This window comes from Tigriopus californicus, chromosome 10 (genome assembly GCF_007210705.1).
Source record: "Tigriopus californicus strain San Diego chromosome 10, Tcal_SD_v2.1, whole genome shotgun sequence".
NCBI lineage: Eukaryota > Metazoa > Arthropoda > Copepoda > Harpacticoida > Harpacticidae > Tigriopus > Tigriopus californicus.
In genome coordinates, this window is record NC_081449.1 from 1,687,478 (window position 1) to 1,707,394 (window position 19,917).

General features: G+C 39.8%; 2 protein-coding genes and 1 long non-coding RNA gene across 5 annotated transcripts in view; all 3 read right to left on the reverse strand.

Moving 5' to 3' along the window:
- Positions 1–101: 101 nt before the first annotated feature.
- On the reverse strand, positions 102–2,611 carry LOC131888203 (uncharacterized). Its single transcript, XR_009374085.1, has 5 exons — positions 2,354–2,611; positions 2,194–2,292; positions 828–1,346; positions 615–767; positions 102–365 (listed from the first exon to the last, which is right to left on the reverse strand). It is a non-coding gene; the product is annotated as an uncharacterized LOC131888203 (long non-coding RNA).
- Positions 2,612–13,808: 11,197 nt separating this feature from the next.
- LOC131889134 (uncharacterized) overlaps positions 13,809–19,917 on the reverse strand; it is an 8,990-nt gene continuing 2,881 nt past the window's right edge. For 2 of the 3 annotated variants that reach the window (XM_059238146.1, XM_059238145.1), the window contains exon 3: positions 13,809–14,294. In XM_059238146.1, the coding sequence (XP_059094129.1) occupies positions 13,858–14,294 (437 nt within the window). In that variant the 3' untranslated portion in view covers positions 13,809–13,857. Of the gene's footprint in view, positions 14,295–18,822; positions 19,325–19,917 lie in introns of those variants that run through there. The other variant, XM_059238144.1, reaches the window with a different exon arrangement.
- LOC131889133 (uncharacterized) lies at positions 16,824–18,159 on the reverse strand. The gene has a single exon (XM_059238143.1). It carries the CDS (start codon positions 18,084–18,086, stop codon positions 16,866–16,868), a length of 1,221 nt encoding a protein of 406 aa, XP_059094126.1. The 5' UTR covers positions 18,087–18,159; the 3' UTR covers positions 16,824–16,865.

Genomic DNA, 19,917 nt, shown 5'->3' on the forward strand with positions numbered 1-19,917 from the left:
AACCTTGAGCCAACAGGAAAAGTGCTTGAGAGCTTATCATCAATCGCTCGTCATGGCATTCTCGAGTATCAATTGTAATTAGGTAGTTCATTACCAGCATATAATAGTCATTAGAACCAGGTTTTATTATAAACTTGAAGAAGAGATGAATTACAAGAAAAAAGACTTGAGGCATATTAATCCAACTAGTACAAAGAATAAGTGCCAATTGGGTCCATAATGAATAGCTGGGTTGCAATTGTCCCCTGTTGTACAATAGCACGTTTCAAATCGACCAGAATCTGACACCTTCACGTCCACATGGGTCACGTTATAGCAACCATCCATGGTCTCATTCCCCCCACAGATGTAGCTCCAAGAGATGGCTGCAAATAAAACAGAGAGGTCTCGTCACTGATGGCTTCACTCTACCTTCGTTGGCTTTTCAAGCATACTCAAATCAAGACTTCCTGATCTCTCAAGATATTTAGTAAGTAGCTAAGCTGAGTCAATTACCTACTGTTATGTTCATGTCTAAACTTATTTTCATCGTAGAGTTAGGAAAAAACAGAAATAAGCGAATTGGAACAGCGCAATAGTATGTTCATGAAAAGATTCCTTCCTTGTGAACTCACGGGTCTTAACATATGCACAAGCTGTCGTTCCAGGGGAGCATTCCGTTTTGAACTTGAATAGTCCCACTCCGTTATAGCAAGATATTCCAGGACTTTCCACCAGGGTCTCGTTAACCGACGGAGAATCGTCCACTTCATTATTCACCTCATTGCCTAAATATTGAATATCGTATTTGATTCGTTCTCATAACTGGGTGGTGGCCTTTATCTTACCCCAAACAGAAAGTGCTAAAAGCGAAAAGGTCAAAATGACTCTGGTCCGCCACATACTTCAACTTCCTGAAATTCTACTTGAGGACACTTAGCACAAAGCACTTCGCGGCTTGGCACACTATCCCAATGACCAAACGCAAGTGTTCTGACAAGACTTTGTTTTTCCACGGCCAACAATGATTCCGGAATATTAGTCACAAAAGGCCATCTGTGACTGCTACGACATTCTGGTCCGAACATCTGGACCGGCCCTTCAAATAACTTAAATCTTGACGTACTAGCCTCCATGGGCAGTTTGTGGGTGAAACGGGAGATTAATTCTTTATTTTCAAAAATCATTGAACAAATTGAATATCATCACGCCACAGACCAAGAAAATGGTGCCCTGACTTGCAAGTCCCACAACGCCATTGCACAAGTCGGTGTCACAATAGCAAGTGGTATGAGTTGTGTCTTCGACACATCCGGGTTCTCTCAGCTGACGACTTCCACACTCATGTTGGGTGATCCCTCCCACTTCTGAAAGAGTTCAGGTCAACATTTTCAACTTGATTAAATATTGATTTGTGTGGCTTTATGGTTTGCATGAGGGTTGAGGAAAAGGATAAATTAAAGATCAAAGCCGAGAATGGCTCTTTGAGGATATTGATCATCGTTTGACTTGTCCGAGATTCTGTGCAATTGACATTGATGATAAGAGCCTGTGATGATCAGTGAGACGTCCACCTTGGTATAATGATTTATGAGTATGTTTTAAAGAAATATTACAAAGGGTTGGCATAGATTTCGTTTTTGAAAATGAACAATATTAGCAATTCGTACTTTTGAATGGAAGTCCGCCGAATCCTCGGGAAAAGGTTGAAAATTCTAGGTTTTCATGAATCGTCTCTTCAAGTGAAAAAAAAACCCACTCACATACTTCCGATAGAAAAGGGGTGTCCTGTTTTAAATGCATTTGCTGTATGCCAACTAACAATAAAGATTATTGTTTATTGTTTAAGCCATTCATAATCAAGCTTGAGGATAAAGAATATGGGTTAAGAGATTATATAGATGTACTGATTGATGCACAAAACTTTTTTAGAGCCAATTTGTCACCATTTATGGCAGTTCTGAAATATCATTGTGCCTATTTCAAGATATCCAGTCAAGTTACGTCGTCAATATCAAACCGGAAGTGCGAGAATTACTGCAAAATAACGCTTAAGAAGCAATACTAAATCAGGCGTTGTAGTTCTCTAATTATTTCTTCCAATCAAACTTTAGATCTTTATTCTAGATGATTTAAATGTTGTGTTACAAACGCCAATGTTTGACCAAAAATTGAAATTGTCATTCAGAGTTAGGGTCCAAATGTGCAACTTACTGGTTGTTCTTGTGATACAATTGACAATCTGAGGATCGTCGCACTTGTTCTCAACCCTGGCCTTGGAAATACCCGTGTAACACGAAAGATTCCCATGGGCTGAGTAAGTAGATATGATTAATTCAGAATAGAAATTCCATATAAAAGGATTACTACTTACACAAGTCCAAAGATCCTAAGATCAAAACGCCAGCCAAAAAGAGAACACTAGTTGGATTCATGGTCGTGCACTTAATGCCTCGTACTTTATTCGAAATCTGTTGCTTTCCGGGTGTACGTCAGGTAGCAGTCCCAAGATTACCTGAACATTACCTCCTTATGTGAGAAGGATATCAATAATTCAATAAACGCATAGCATGAAACACGTAGAGAGCTACACTCTCCTGCGTGGTACCGATGAGTGATTGACACAGCGAGGTGGGTTGATCCAGAGGTGTTCTAGAATTTTCTTTTTTGAGGGTTGTCGTGGAAACGCAAAGACACAAAAAAGCAGGTATCTGAAATTGCCTCACCTCTGTTTTTGCCCGGTCGATTTCTAAGACGTGGTACTGCAACTAGTAATCTTTCTTTTAGTCGGTCCTTCAAAATACATGTTTGACCATGCTACTCAACTAGACTGTATAATAACATTAACGCCCCGTGAATCCTCTGGCGAGCCTAGTCATGGGTCACTAGTGTGAAAAGAATTGTCCTACGGCATGGATTTTTGAGACCATTCCCCTACCTTTTAAAGGACTTCAGTAACTCGTTCGTAAATTACCACCTTGTAACTTCCTATTAGGGAGCTGTGGGTCAATACAAACAAGTATTTTTATTATATTTTGATTTTGAAGCTCGGTAAGATAAGCAGATGCAGACTCATGCACCATTTCTTTGACAAAGTAGATAATGGCCTTTTGTTGAATAGACTTCATGACATTGGGATCCAAGGCAAGGTTCTTAATTGGAAAAGAAGCTTCATTCAGGATAGGAAGCAAATTGCTAACATCGAGAGATCCCTTAGTGATATACTTGATGTCAAGTCAGTTGTTCCCCAGGGCTCCATCTTGGGGCCCCTCCTTTTTTATCATATTCGTTACCCCGCTTCAAAAGCCCTTGCAGCCCGTCTCTCCTCTTATGCTAACGATACCAAGTTAGTTTCTGGTAGGAATGGCCAATATTCTAGTAGGCTGGCAAAGGACCAAGATAGAATACACTCTTGGGTTACCGAGAGTAAGGGCGGCTTCACACTAGGATGGAAAACCAAGATTGAATCCGGTTTGAGGATTGAAGTAAAACTAGTGCAGGGGCGAGTCCGGCTAAAGAGTTGAGTCCAGCAGAGGGCTCTAGTCTTTCAATGTATTAAGGTCGAACAAAAAGACTCAAACTGCGAAAACTCGACCCAACACTACTCCTACTTCAATTCTCAAACCGGACTCAATCTTGGTTTTCCATCCTAGAGGACAGCCGCCCGGATAAGGCCCTGAAGGGAATGAAATTCCGTTTCATGACCTTCGGGTCACCTCCTTTGAATTCTCCTCTCGTAAATAATGGAGGAACAGATATTGAGCAGGTCTCAGCTATGAAAGATCTAGATGTAGTCCTCCAAAATAAAGGAAAGTTCGAGGACCATATCCATTTGAAAGTTGGCAAATCCTTCAAAATGTGTTGTTGGATTTATCGCACGTTTAAGTCCCGAGACAGCATCACGATGCTAACTCTGTACAAGTCGATTGTCCAGTCGCATATTGAATTTTTTTTAATGCTTTGTTTGCGAGAATACATCTCAAAAGGCATCACATGGCTGTTAATTGATGATTGATGATGAAATTGCTCAAGATCTTGGTTCCAACGGTAGGCCGCCATTTGAGGCGTCAATGTCCACTAGAATTATTCGTTAGGCGAGACCTAGGATCGAACCCATGAAACCGAGCATGGCTAAATCGGGTGCGACGCGTTATTCAACTGCGCCACTCCATCTCCCTTTCCGCCCATTCGAGCTCCAATGAGTTCACAAGATTTGCAAAAGGTCGAACAACTCCAAAGATGTTTCACTAGGAACATCACAGGAATGAGAGCGCTCACGAATTGGGAGAGACTAAAAAGGTTGGGACTGTACATGTCCAGAGCAGGTTCGAAAGGTATCTGATAATGTACGTTTTCAAAAGCATCCATGAGCTTTGTCCAACCCAGGATTAAGGGTCAATTCTATTGACCGTAGACGTTTTATGTGCGTTTTAAGAGCACCTTCAACTCGTCCAGAATCTAGGCTAGTTCGAACAATGAAGTCCTCTTCTCTTCTTTCTCGGGCTCCTTCATTGTTTAATTTGCTTCCCTCTAATATTTATAGGGCATACGCATCTTTCAAGTCAGACTTGGACAAATTCTCAAGTAGCATTCCAGATCAACCCTACGTTCCAGGACTAGCTCGGTCTGCCGACTCAAATTCGTTTGTAGACCAAATATAATATTGCAAGGTAATAAATAACCTAATTACAAAATTTCATTTTCAAAGTGCTGAAGATGACACTCCCTGTAACGGTTAGAGAAGCCCGTGAAAAAAAACCCCACCCAGCAAAAGACAAAATCTTTAAAATGATTGTGATCTGTTTGGTACCAAAAAATGCTTCTATGCAAAAGAAAGAGGAGAAATTAGACAAAAGAGATGGTTTGCCTCTTTAATGATAAGTAACAGGTGAAAAAAAACGTCAACAATCAATAATAATAAAAAACAGAAAAAGTTGAAAGGCGAATAAAATACAACTTTGGAGTGAAAATCATCAATACAAAAAGATATGAAATAATAACACTGCCCACTTGGACCGTGGCAATTGCGTCAAATTGATCTTTTCAAGTCCCAATGGCTATTTGTTGGTCCAATGTGACACAACTCAAAATCCAATACTCAACTCTCAACTTCATGAACTTCGTTGGAAACAACGATGTCCCTTTTGTGATATCCATGATGTTTTCCATAGCCCCCATGTCCATGCCCATGTCCACCATGATGTTTTCCATAGCCACCATGTCCATGTCCTCCATGATGTTTCCCGTAGCCACCATGTCCTCCATGATGTTTTCCATGCCCACCATGGTGCTTTCCATAACCACCGTGACCATGCCCATGGCCTCCATGATGTTTTCCGTAGCCGCCATGGCCATGGCCATGCCCTCCATGATGCTTACCATAGCCTCCATGGCCATGACCGTGTCCACCATGATGAAATCCAAAATCAGCTGATCGCTTTTCCATTTCGTGGACTTCATTATTCAATGCAATTTCAGTAGCATCTCTTTTGTGGTAACCATGATGCTTTCCATGTCCACCATGATGTTTTCCATAGCCACCATGTCCATGCCCATGTCCACCATGATGTTTTCCATAGCCACCATGTCCATGCCCATGTCCTCCATGATGTTTCCCGTAGCCACCATGTCCTCCATGATGTTTTCCATGCCCACCATGGTGCTTTCCATAACCACCGTGACCATGCCCATGGCCTCCATGATGTTTTCCGTAGCCGCCATGGCCATGGCCATGCCCTCCATGATGCTTACCATAGCCTCCATGGCCATGACTGTGTCCACCATGATGAAATCCAAAATCAGCTGATCGCTTTTCCATTTCGTGGACTTCATTATTCAATGCAATTTCAGTAGCATCTCTTTTGTGGTAACCATGATGCTTTCCATGTCCACCATGATGTTTTCCATAGCCACCATGTCCATGCCCATGTCCACCATGATGTTTTCCATAGCCACCATGTCCATGCCCATGTCCTCCATGATGTTTCCCGTAGCCACCATGTCCTCCATGATGTTTTCCATGCCCACCATGGTGCTTTCCATAACCACCGTGACCATGCCCATGGCCTCCATGATGTTTTCCGTAGCCGCCATGGCCATGGCCATGCCCTCCATGATGCTTACCATAGCCTCCATGGCCATGACCGTGTCCACCATGATGAAATCCAAAATCAGCTGATCGCTTTTCCATTTCGTGGACTTCATTATTCAATGCAATTTCAGTAGCATCTCTTTTGTGGTAACCATGATGCTTTCCATGTCCACCATGATGTTTTCCATAGCCACCATGTCCATGCCCATGTCCACCATGATGTTTTCCATAGCCACCATGTCCATGCCCATGTCCTCCATGATGTTTCCCGTAGCCACCATGTCCTCCATGATGTTTTCCATGCCCACCATGGTGCTTTCCATAACCACCGTGACCATGCCCATGGCCTCCATGATGTTTTCCGTAGCCGCCATGGCCATGGCCATGCCCTCCATGATGCTTTCCATAGCCTCCATGGCCATGACTGTGTCCACCATGATGAAATCCAAAATCAGCTGATCGCTTTTCCATTTCATGGACTTCACTATTCAATGCAATTTCAGTAGCGTCTCTTTTGTGGTAACCATGATGCTTTCCATGTCCACCATGTCCATGGCCATGTCCAGCATGATGTTTTCCATAGCCACCATGTCCATGCCCATGTCCTCCATGATGTTTTCCATGGCCACCATGGTGCTTTCCATAACCACCGTGACCATGCCCATGGCCTCCATGATGTTTTCCATGGCCACCATGGTGCTTTCCATAACCACCGTGACCATGCCCATGGCCTCCATGATGTTTTCCGTAGCCTCCATGGCCATGGCTGTGTCCACTATGATGAAATCCAAAATCTGCTGATCGCTTTGTCATTGAATGATCTTCTACTTTTCTTGCTATTTTGGCATAATTATTGACGGTAATAGGCGCCTTTTCATTGCTGTTGTGACCCGCTTTGTTTCCAGAATTGCCGTGACCATGCCCATGGCCTCCATGATGTTTTCCATGGCCACCATGGTGCTTTCCATAACCACCGTGACTATGCCCATGGCCTCCATGATGTTTTCCGTAGCCTCCATGGCCATGGCTGTGTCCACTATGATGAAATCCAAAATCTGCTGATCGCTTTGTCATTGAATGATCTTCTACTTTTCTTGCTATTTTGGCATAATTATTGACGGTAATAGGCGCCTTTTCATTGCTGTTGTGACCCGCTTTGTTTCCAGAATTGACCTTTTTCATGTTTTCAGAACCCTGAATGTCCACGCTTTTTTGAAGTCTTGATTTCATCAATTTCATGCCATCTGTAGAAAATTGATTGGATGATCCAAAGTTTCTCCAGAACTTTGCAATATTGCTAACATCCTTCGGACTATTTTGTGGCTTTGTAACATGCGCTTTAGGTTTTAGAGACGTTGAATTTACCAATGTTAGGCCCAAGACCAAAACAGTAAGCACCTAGGAAAGATACATTTGAAGACATATATGAGACGAATTTGCTTCATCTTGTGTTATCGTTCTTCTTACCAATCTCCTCATGTTGCAACTCAATGGATGTTGCTGATGATCTGATGTTCACATTGAGTGAGCGATTGGTTTTATACCTTTTTTGCCAAGGCAGGGTTGATGACATTAACATCAAGTAGTACGTAAAGCATTGTTTGCTTCTTGCTTGCAAAGACGTGATATTTTCCTCAATTCCATTGATGCTTGATTTGGATCGTTTTTTCGATTAAAAGGTTCACGCATGTTTTACAAGCCTAAATTTGTATTTTGAATCTTTGCAGAATGATATGCATTTGTTATTTTAACAATACTAATGAATAATATTGGTCATGAACGATTTGAAAATCGACGATGACAACAACTCCGATCCGTCAATATTTTGATTGCATTTTTCTCATTGGACCTAAATCTATGTTTATTTCAAATAAAAATTATTATTTAATGAACGCTAAGAAAACAATTAAGGACAATTTGTGAAATAGGGAGAACAAATAGGTCAACATATTCACTAACTCCGATTCACAAAAGTCATACAAGACCCAATACATGACACAAGTCATAGGGATGTCAAAAGGAATTTAAAAATGTAACCGTTCGAAGACATATGATGTTATTGTGCTGGTAACCATGTAATGTTTGGATCTAATTGCAATGACTTACATTTAAACTTTACTTATTTTTTTATTTATTATTATTATTTATAAACTTGATTTATATTCAATATGTGGCTGAACAATTGACTTGTGCAGAGTTACCATCGCATCATTATCTGTGAACTTAAACGTCCGAAGATTTGAAAGGCTTTATTCACCTTTAAATGGATATAAACATCGAAAATTTCATTATTTTAGACGACTTTCCTTAATTCTTTCATGGAGGAGTTGTACTCAGGACGAACAAATGAAGCTTACAGAAGGTTCAACAGAAGGTCATTGAGTGGAGTTTCAATTTATTTATTATTATTATTTTAAGCAACCTTGGATTAGATTCCATTTAGGTTCTGTACCAGACTGCTTCAACCTGGCCATTCTTACCGTGCAAACTTCGTATCATCACTCATCATTAGGCATCAGTAGGCTTCCGAAAAATAGTTTATTAGGTTGTGAAAATCCGACAACATAAGTTCGGAAAACGTAAAGATAAAGTATGAAAAAGTGAAAAAAAGTTGTAATTGTTTGAATATTAAAACATTCTTTGCTCTTTGGATTGATTCTTGTCTTGAAATCAACGAAAAATTGAATTTCAAAACAAACTCATGTCTAAGTGAGGGTTCATATTTTGAAGCATCCTGAAATCATGAATGATTTGTAAAATCAATACCATCATTGTGTAATAATCTATGTCAATTAGGTACAGATATCTTTGGGTTTAACTCAAAGGAAAAAAGTAAAATACATTTTTAGTTACTTATCAAAGCCAACAAAACAAATGGTCACAGTAACGAAACTGACTAAAATGGAACCATTGAAAAAAACGAGAAAAATGATGGATAAAATATCATTTTGAATGTAGTTCTTTTAAATCTTGCCAAAACATGACAAAAACTCTCTAATTTCCCTCAAAATCCTCGGTTTTAGGATATTTTATGGTTAAAATCCGAGAAAAAGTGTTTTGCCTTTAAGTGACCAAAATTGTTCAAAACTTAATTTAGCGTAAAAAGTTATCTTTCCGACCCCTAGACATCCGCAAAAGGCGAGATTATGAGTGTTTTCCACATTAAATCTAAAGAAGAAGCAAGGCCTAGAGAGTTCAATGCGTGCAAGTCAGGCTGACCCTTTTGAAGAGCCAATGTTAACCTTGTTAAGTTATGGTTTCTGATTGTCCACGAACGGCTGAAGTCCCATTCTTCCATATTTACCGATTCAGCTACAATAGAAAACCACAACAGGCTCATTTTTACCCTTCTTTGTTTCATGTTCAATGGTAAAATGTAAACGAGTTATAGTCAGTGCTTCCAGATTAACGTCTGGAAAAATATTTACAAATGGGGATTCAATCAATATTACACCGACAATTTTACTCAAAGTGGATGAGAATTCCTCCTGAGCATTGTTCAGTCTTGCTTTTGACCAGGTACTGACATTTTTCCGAAACAAGCCGCCCACAAGCACTTGGGTCCCTTTCTCTATTTCAAGATTTACACAAAAATACGCTTCAGATTGATAAGTCACGTCTTTTGCGAAAAAAGTTGCAAGTAAAAATCTCTTCTCTTGGAAAATGCTTTAAAAAAGTTTTTCTCATACTTCTACATTTTTTCAATGGGTGTAATACATTCCATAACATATATTTACAACGATTGTTCAAGGTGCAAGAATTTTGAAAGCGCCAGTCGGAAATTTTCAGCCCAAACTGTGGGTAAAAGGCGCAAGATATGGATCACTGGTTTCATGAAAATCTAGTTCAATTTTGGAACACAAGAAAGAATAAAAAATCATTACATCAGTAGACATAGGAAAAGAAGCTAAAAACTTAAAACCTAGGTTTTTACCTTTTTCGGCCAACTTGTGGACAAATTACCTAAAACGTCGTTTTGGGGGAAAAATCCCTTTTCTGGCATTTTTCATGCTCACTTGTTCAAAAATAAAATTGAAATATGGTTACATATATATGAAGGACCCTTTTGAAGGGATTAAAAAAGTCACCTCACACCAATTCCAAAACTGACATTATTAACAAAAATCTCACAACTAAATTCTTGTTTGGTTTACAAAAAAAACATGCAGTTGTTTTATTGCTTTGATTTTTTAACAAAGAAGGAAATTTCTTATCATCTTTTGAGCACGGTTTTAACAAATTTTCCCAATCTTTTACTTTTTTCACAAATTCCAGTTTTATCATCTTTTTATGACTAATTTTGCTCCCTTTTTCCTAACTTTTTTGTCAATTTGTTTCACGTTTTAGTTACTAATTTGGTTGCTGATTTTTTCTAACTTTTTTCCGAGGTCTAGTCATCAAGAGTTCAATTGGGACTTGGCTTAAGGTTATTTGACAACAAATGGAAAAAAGGCAAAGTGAGAAATTCAATTTGTGCGAACATTGTCCTCTTTTACGTCAAAGTTTTGGATGTTTAATTCATTGTGTATACCCAAAAATGTTATTGCGATATGTCATTTAGGTAGCATAATACGAATCAATTATATTTTGAAACCTCTTTGCATCATACTCTGAGCCAGAGCAAAAACTTCCTCTTATCTATCAGTACACAATGTCCGCAAATTTCTCATGTCCTGTCAGTTGGCCGCCAGGGGTAATTCTGAACGATCAATAATGCCCTCCGCGATGGTTTCCATGGAAGATCCTAGGTTCTATGATTGGGATATCATTTATGAAACGAAAAGAACTTGAAAAAAAGTTTCTAGTATTTCTTCCAAGTTTAGCTCCTCTAAAAAACAGGTCAAAAGGCAAAATTAGTCAAACTTGGAAAACAATATATTTTCGAAGATGCCAAGCATGTTTAAGTACTGTAAATATTTCAGGACTCAACAAGGCAAGTAAGGGCCTGCGCCTGACCAGACCATCATCTGTTCCTGTCCTTTCTACCAAAGAAACTTTAAACAAATCAAGAACCTTACCTTGAATCCTCTCTGGTCATGAGGTCAGTTGTTAAGTGGATTCGACATACCAGGACCAGTTCTCCTCCCTGGGCTCGAAACATGCCAGAATGTCTCTTAAAACATGCCAGTTCAAGACCTGAATATGCCAGATCAAAACCAGAATATGCCAGGAAATATGCCAAAAGGTAACAACAAATAGCATCTCGTGTAGGTAGCTTTCTATTATATGTGGAAATCGCTATAACATGGCAGCCTGAATTACCGTTCGCGGTTGATTTTCTAAAGTACTATTTTATCGAACAGGATAAAAAGAAAAAAATGGTCACCCTTGGAAACTGATAAATTTTTCGAAGCTGCCAAGCCCCCGTTTGTCAAGTTTGCAAATCTTGCTAGAAAACTCTCACAATATGCCAGAAAGACATGCCAAATTTGCTTTCCCCATGCTAGAGGGGTCCCAAATATGCCCGACATCCATTTTTGTGACTTTTTCAATAAACATTTCCTAATCTCTGGACGCTATTTTTCCCCGGCTAAAAGGCTTTTGTCGAACCCCAATCTAATAGAAAAGAAGATTCTGTTCTTCAAACGTTCTCCTGATAATGAGGGGGAATTACATGCCCTAACTTCTAAGTTCCATAGGAATAGCGATTCATGGAACAAAAATGCAACATGGTTTGTCAAGGTAAGATTTGAAAAGAAAGCTTCCATAGGATAAGTTTATCTTATGTTTTCGTTCAGTATACAGTAACAACACCTTTTCGCGTATTTTTTCAGACATAGCCTCTAACACCTTCAGTTGTTTTGATGTGGCGAGACTGCACTTGTAAGATTCATTGGCCGTAACTAGGGATGAGAAATTACAAAAAGCCATTTTCTACCACCTGGCAGAAATTGGTCCAAAATAAGCGGCAAAAAGTGGCAGAAAATGGCCAAAAATGGCAGAAAATAGAACTCTTTGTATCATTCTAAATCATCTTTTTCTAGTATTTACGATCACTTCCGTTCATTTTTAAGCCTACCTGTATGTAGTTTTGACACGTTGAGATGGGGATTTTGCATCGAATGTGAGATACAACCACTAAATGTCATTGGAGTGCGATCGAGTTTTGTCACCGCAATTGATTTGGGTCAGGAATGCCACTTGACCTAAACTTTTTAAAGTCAAAATGACGACAATTGCATTTAAAAAATTATATCGTATTCAATAACTATTTTGATGAGTGTGAAAAAAAAGTGTAAGTGTTGTGGCTAGGCCTTGGATACTGCAAATGGTCTATGGATACTGTTATCAATTCAATCAACCATCAAACAGTATTAATATCAATATTTGAAGAACATTTTCCATTTCAGCCAATGCTATATCAATATGCTTTTAAGCAAAGGACACTCGAAAAACTTATCCAACGCATATGATCCTTCTTGTCTTTGACATCTTTTAGAATCAAGATCGGCCATTCTAAACAACGGCGGCCATTTTTGACCACCTTCCAACAATTTCTGCCATTTTTTGCCACTCTCGATCAATCTCGATTTTTCCCATCGCTGGCCGTAACAGAAGCCAAAACATCTTCAAGGCTTGAGAAGCCACAACAAAAAAAGCTGCAAAATCGAGGGCGACTGTTTCCAGAGACGACCTTTCTTACTTTCGCGGTGAGGAGCGATTTTTCCAACCAAGGTTCCTTCTGATTTAAGCTTTCAAGGGAATGTATATTTTTAGGCAGTGAAGCAATGAAGCATTCAACTGCAGCATCACATGCAATTGGATTCTAATATAAATAATTTTGCAGTCAGTTCTTTCCTTCATGGACCTTGAGGGCCTTAATGGTTTTATAAACTTTGTTGAAATAGTCGCCAAATAACTTGGGGATTTGTGAGTCACTTTTTTCAGCTATATGAATGGTCTTGATGACTCCACAGTTGGCCTATACTTCAGCTACCTTATTAGTGAAGCTCACATGATGCGGTGCTAAAAATGACCGTGATTGCTGAAATGGTTTCTGCGGTCACAATTTTAGTCATAGACCGACCTGATATGGCTCATTTGCAGACTAGATAAAACATGAATATTCACTTAGTATACCTCTAAGTTTGTGATACTCACATTTCCCTTGGATTGTCTTAGAAAAGTTTGTAGGCTCTGCTTTTTTCCAATGGAGTCAATTGCAGTGCAATCAGATCACTGATAAAAGAGGCAGAAACCGTAAAAGCGGAATGTCGTATATCAACCCATAGTTTATGAGCGCTCCCCCAGACTTACAGGGAGAAGGGATGATGAAATAAAAAATGTTATTGACACTGTTGTATTCAACCTTCTTTGGAACAAGATTAAAGCTATTGATCATGGTGCTTAAGCGAAAACTAGCATTGTTTTGTTACTAACTCTGAAGCAAAATAGACCCAAAAACTTTAATGGTGATGATATCTAATAAGATACTGTGGTTTATCAATATTTGGCAATTTCTACGGATGTGATCAATCTGCCTGCGCTTCTTGATCAGTTTGCTTTTTTGTGTCAGAAAATGCAGCTATGCATGACCCGAAAGAATCAAAGAGGAATCAAACTCGGCATTGCTGGTTTGAAAATTTGCGTCGCAAACAGATTAATCTCAGGAGTAGTAATTTCACTTATACCGTTATGCAAAATGTCCTACCAACACGATTTCTTAACTTGAATTTACCTTATGTATTTGGATCGACGCCCTCTAGAGAGACGAAATGTTCAAGAAATAGATTGTAACTAGTTTTAACAACTGTGCAATGTATTTGTACTGAGCAATAAGTACATCATTACTGGACAGGAACTGCGTCATAGATCTTAAAAACAGGACGACTGTATTCGTCAATCTCCAGATTTTCGTACTGATAATCGCCATCCTCGGTTTCTGAAGACCTTGCTTGAGCTGATGGTGCTTGGGGTTCGCTTTGTTCAAAGTCATCTTGTGAAGGGCTCTGTCTCGGAATAAACTGATACGAAGGATCTTGTTCTAGAGTTGGAGTCTTTGAATCTGGTTGAATCGAGAAGAAGCCGCCAAAGTATGGAGACCCTTGGAAAGATTGAACCTGAGGCGAGTCATAAAATCCGGATCCGGCCTTCGAGGGTCTTACAAAATGAAGTTTAGGCACGGGCAGAACGGCTTTCTGATAAGCTAATTTGGGATCCATTTTCGTGGTCGAAGCCGGAACGATAGGGCGAAATGGTTCTAGATTGATGACTGACAGAGAGCCTGTAAAAGTGTAATAGAATTAGATATTGGAGGAATCAAGGTGTGTGCATTTGAAGATACGTTTTCCAAGCAATTCCACCCGTCCACCGGCAAATCAGATTAATACTGACTAAATTTATTAGAAAATATTTCAAGGTTATACCACACGCAAGATTATCCACGCACTCTTGAGTGTCTCCAGTACCACAACAGCTAATGCCTTTTTCTTTTAACATTGGCAAGAGCACATGACGTTGACCATATGCCCTCTAATTGGTAATGAATGGCCTTAACAAGGATTGCCTCAAATACTCATATATCATATTTAAGGGTGCTTTAAAAGACGCTAAAAATGTATGCTTTAATCAGCTCAAAACTAAAATCTCGTAAGATATCGGACTCCCTTTCAATACGAGCTTTACTTTACTGAACATTCGTTATATATTTGTGCTCTTGGGCTGAATGAAGCATTATGCCACACAAAGATAATTGAGTTTCCAGTCCTATCCTATCTATTAGTTATGGTGCATTTAGACGACACTTATTTTGACACATATTGTGGTCACATACGGCTTTCACATGACATATTCTCGAACACATGGCCACATATTTGATTTGGAACCTGCTCCAATTTTCTGCGATATGTGAAACAATATTCAGGCGAGGTCAGCGCAATCACCCAACGCAAGATTAAGCGTGACCTTGGGGATACAATTGCAATCGGTATTTTTTCACGACCCTCAATCCTGTTTGGGGTGAAATTAGTTAATGACTAAAAATCGAGTTTGAATGTGTGCAAACTAACGGCATTTGCGAGATATGTTGGAAATTTGAAGAAACCAAATGCATTTTGACGTAACTTAGAGTGGTCAGATACGGTCTCCCTTAAAGTTTAACGATTGGCGGACACAGAGCTCCCATTTAAACCAGCATGACCAGCGATAAAATAAATCAGATGCTTTGGTTTTACCAAACAAGTTTATTTTTAGTACGAGAAAAGTGAAACAATTTACCCTCTTGAATTTTCTGAAGTAAGTCACTCAGCATTGTAATGACGGCAGGAAACGTTGTCATAGACTGACAAATGAAACCAATGGAACTTTTCATATTGTTTTTAAACTTTTCATTTCGGTCAACCAATACTCCTAACTTTGTCACCTTATCGCAAGCCATCATTGAGAACCAGTAATCTCGTCAAGGCCCAGCTCTTTTCAAGAAAAAGTCTTTTGATCGTCATTCAGTGATTTCATCGGTGTGTGACAAAGACACAATGGGAGAGAGAAAAAAAGAGGCCCTGATACAGCTTGTAAAAGAAAGACCAGCTATTTGGGATAAGTCTTCCAAGGAGTATTCAAATAGGGACATCTCTAGCTTAAACTGGAATGTCATCCAAAGGTACTTGACTGAGATGTTCCCGGACGACGAGGAGACAACTGTCCAGGGATGCAAGAAAATTTGGCAAGGTCTCCGGACCCAATATAGAGACAGGATGAGGGATTTCAAGGGAAGCCTCAAGAGTGGAATGGGTGCTGATGAAGTTGCTCCTCCTAAGTGGAGTTACTTTAAACAACTTGCCTTTCTACAGGGTGCCACGGCCAATGTCGAAACTATCAGCTCTTTGCCCAATGGCCCTGATCTCCTCGAAACAGCCGAACATGATCCCAATCATGATCAAAATGATCTGGTTACCACTCTCCCTGCGTTGGACGAAGAGGATGAAAACGACAACAGTTTAGAAATGCCATCAAACGATGTACTGATTCCAGAGACTTCTAGTATTCAATCAAACAGACGCAATCACCTCATTTCGCCTCCTGCACACTCCAGTAATATCACTCCGCCCTCTACTATGCAAATTGGATCACCTATTGTATTTCAAAAAACGAATGTGAATCCTTCCAGTCCACCTCCAAATATTGGATGGCATCCAAAGTCACAAAGAAAAAGGAAGATGATGGCAGTGAAGCCATCGGAATCTCGTAGTAATGAGGTTTTTCAAGCCACCATGGCCTTGTTGGCTAAAGAAGACGACGATGAGGCTAAATTCACGACGTATTTGGCATCTCTGCTTCGACAGCTGTCAAAAGATGATTAAAAATCTACCCAAATGTCGATCTTAAACATTGTGTTCGAAAGGATGCCTTGAATGATTAAAATAGTGGTCCGAGAAAGGTTGTTTATTGCTAAAGCAGTAACAGTCGCAACAAAACAATAAGCAATCCTGAGCATATTCGAATTCGGCTTGCCAGAATATGAATTTTTTCATAGGTGTCTTAAAGATGTAAAACTAATTTGATCAGATCTTATTGTTCATCATGCCAACAAGAGTACTCCAAACAAGACTGGCTACCCAAAAAACGCTTGTGACCGCCGTAGAGTCGAGGACTAGCCTCAGAATAAAGATTATAAAGGTGATCAAGAAGCATATCCTGGATCGAGTATTATGCAATCACTGTGAATATTTGCATTCAGTTTTATCGCTATTTCCGTCATTTTGTGGACTACGGATTTTGTGTTTTTCGAAATGAAAAGAAAAGTAAAGCATAGAATTAAAAAGAGGTTTATTAGCAAGTTAACCGGCTTGGATAAACACTAAGGGTGAAATGCTTTTGACCATTGAAAATGAGTTTGTCCATCACCAGAGAAAAAGTACTTTGCCATTTTATCACGCTGAACTCTGGCTTCTCTATTGCCAACTCTATTACCTGGAAGAGATACAACAGGTTGGCCGAAAGTTGAGGTCGTTTCCTCCATAAATCCGTCAGGTAATTCATGCTTCTCCAGTAGTAGGTTGTGCAAAACAGTTGTTGCCTTAATTGTCTTGACACAATTATCATAAGATTGATGGTTGGGTGTTCGAAGTATCCGGAATTTGCTGGACTTTATTCCAAAAGCATTCTCAACTACTCTCCGAGCCCGTGACAAACGGTAGTTGAAAATTCTTTGCTCAGCAGTAAGACCTCTAGATGGATACGGTTTAACAAGTCGAGTTGTGAATCCAAAGGCGTCATCGCCAATTAGATGGTACTCCACTCCAATGTAATGAGGTAAGCTGGGCAAATTAAGGGCTCCTGAACGTAATGCTTCATTCAGAGAAGACACTTGCATGACTCCAGCATCGTTTCCACTTCCTGGAGCACCAATATCTACGTAAATGAACTTGTAGTCCGCATCAGCAAGAGCCAAGAGAACGATGCTGAAACTTTGCTTATAGGAGTAGAAGAGAGATCCCGAGTTCCCATACGCTTTGACAAGACAGTGTTTACCGTCAAGGGCACCAAGCCCAAAGGGATAATCCCATTTGGTTTCAAAGGCTTTGGCCTTTGTTAGCCATTCTTCTTCTGATTGGGGGCATTTGATTTGCTCTGCTGAGAGCTCGGACCAGATGGCGTCGCACACTTCAGGCACGATCATTGAGATGGCAGAATAACTAATTCTAAATGCCTCTTCAAGGACTTTAAAACTGCATCCAGCAGCAAGAAATCTCAAGGTAACTTGGAGACGGAGACGAGCTGGAATTGGTGTCCGCATTGAAGTAGTTTGTTTACTGATCTTATCCTTAATTCGTGATAATATAAACTCAAACATATCCTGATTCATCCGGAAGGACTCTTTGAACTTCACAGGATCTTCCTCAATTCCCGGATAGACTGTGTAATCCCTTGTCTCTCGTGCCATTAACCAAGGCTTTACCCAGACTGACCTCGTCCTCCTCTTCTCCTGGATTTCAGCTTCTCTCTCAGCATCCTCTTCAGCCTTATCAAAGATATACGATATCATGGTCGCCTTTGCAAGTCTCTTCTTTCCCGCCATGCTGTTTACGGTTCAACTAATATTTGACACAGATAGTCTTCTGTGTTGTACTGGTGTGTTTAAATTCTCTGAATCTCGATTTGTGTCACATTGCCAACTTCTCGTCGCTCGTCGAAATTATGTGATCACAATATGTGTCAAAACAAGTGTCGTCTAAATGCACCATAACTAGGGCTCGTTAGGACTAGTTATTGGCTCGATTAAGGAACTCAATTCAGAGGAAGAAAAGGGCAATAACACGTGGGTGTAGGCAGACTATCGAATCGATCGAGACATTTTTCGCATCACGCTCCAGATTGTAACAATAAATGGTGCATTACTTTTACAACTATCAATCCAAAGTGAAAAACATGAAATGTGAGGAAGATAACACGTGCTAGCTCGTTAGGCCAATCAGTGTACTTTGGCCAACTGTGCGAATCAATTTCCTGGGCAATTTTGACGAGACTGCCATTTACTTACTTACTTACTTACATCTCACCGGGTATGATATGTACTGGATGTACTAGATGTACCATCACACCAATGAGGGATGGAAGTGCAAAATACTGATCTCGAACTAAAGTCAGATCCGGTCATTGACGCTCTTAAGAGCATTCGCAACCATCGTGTGTGAAGTCTCTCCGTCAATAAAGCAATTAACTGTGTGACATCGATAGGAAATGCCATTGAGCACGACTAACCAAGTGAGGGAACGGTATCTTGACTTTTCTTGGTCTAGATTTGAATGACTTACCGGAGAGAACAGTTTGTAAACAAAGTAGAAGAACGGTTAGGATGAGTCGGATCATTTTGGAGGAGATGCTCTGAAATGACGAGATACAGCACAGAAATATTTAGCGAGCACCTTCATGAGGGTTAATGAGGTTTCCCTCTGAATGATATGGGCGGGGCTGATTATGTCATTGGCAAGTCGTTCAGTGGCAGCAGAATAGTGGTATGTAGGTGCTTTGTCAATGGGTCTGGAATTTATCAGTGATGGCTTAAGCGGTTTTGGTAGATACTGGATAAGAGACCTCTTTTCAAAGGACCGAGAGACATTAGATGAATTTCAGCAGGTAAGTGGTGGATGTACGTAGCTCTAATGAATTGATATGAGGAACAGTGCGTGCGATTTGCTTGGCTGGTTCACGACTGGCAAGCTGGATAAATGTGCGAATTGTGTTTTGAAATAATGAAATCGTTGGACGTACTCATAACCATCAAGATATCTTTCAAACTATTCCTAACCAAAGAAATAGTCGCTTCAAGCGTTAGTTTCTTGCCTTCCACGTATTAGAAACTTCTTCAGCTACTTTTCGTGACGTTTTAAGACGAAAACAAATCAGCCGAAAATCCAAAGGAGAAAATTTGTTGGAATGGAATATGGTTTACATCTATGGCATGCCGAGTCATTCATTGTTCAAGATGAAAGAAATATGTTAATGGAAATCAAAACTTGGAGAATTATCAGGTGAAATGAGGTTAATGATCTTGGAATCAACTCAAAAAAAAGTAATATTTCAAAGCAAGTTGAGGAAATCCCAGGCAACAACAATTGTTATTCCAAACTTTGCCTAAAGTTTACATAATGTCAAAGAAGCTTTTGCTAAAAACAGAAGGGAACCCTTCCTCTTCATGACAAGCCATTAGGGTCACTATTTTCCCATTTCATTTCTCAGCAGCAAACACTTACTTCAATTTTTATCCATTTTCAAGACGTGAACGAGTGCCAATTTTTCTTTGTCAATTTGAATTCCAGATCAATTTGACGGAAGCTCTTTAAGAATTATATTGATAGGATAGTTTTGTGAACATATTTCTTTGTTATTTATCCCTGCATGATAGTAAA

Excerpts from the sequence above, each read along its gene's own strand:
- LOC131889133 (XM_059238143.1), bottom strand. The coding sequence starts at position 18,086 with ATGGCGGGAAAGAAGAGACTTGCAAAGGCGACCATGATATCGTATATC.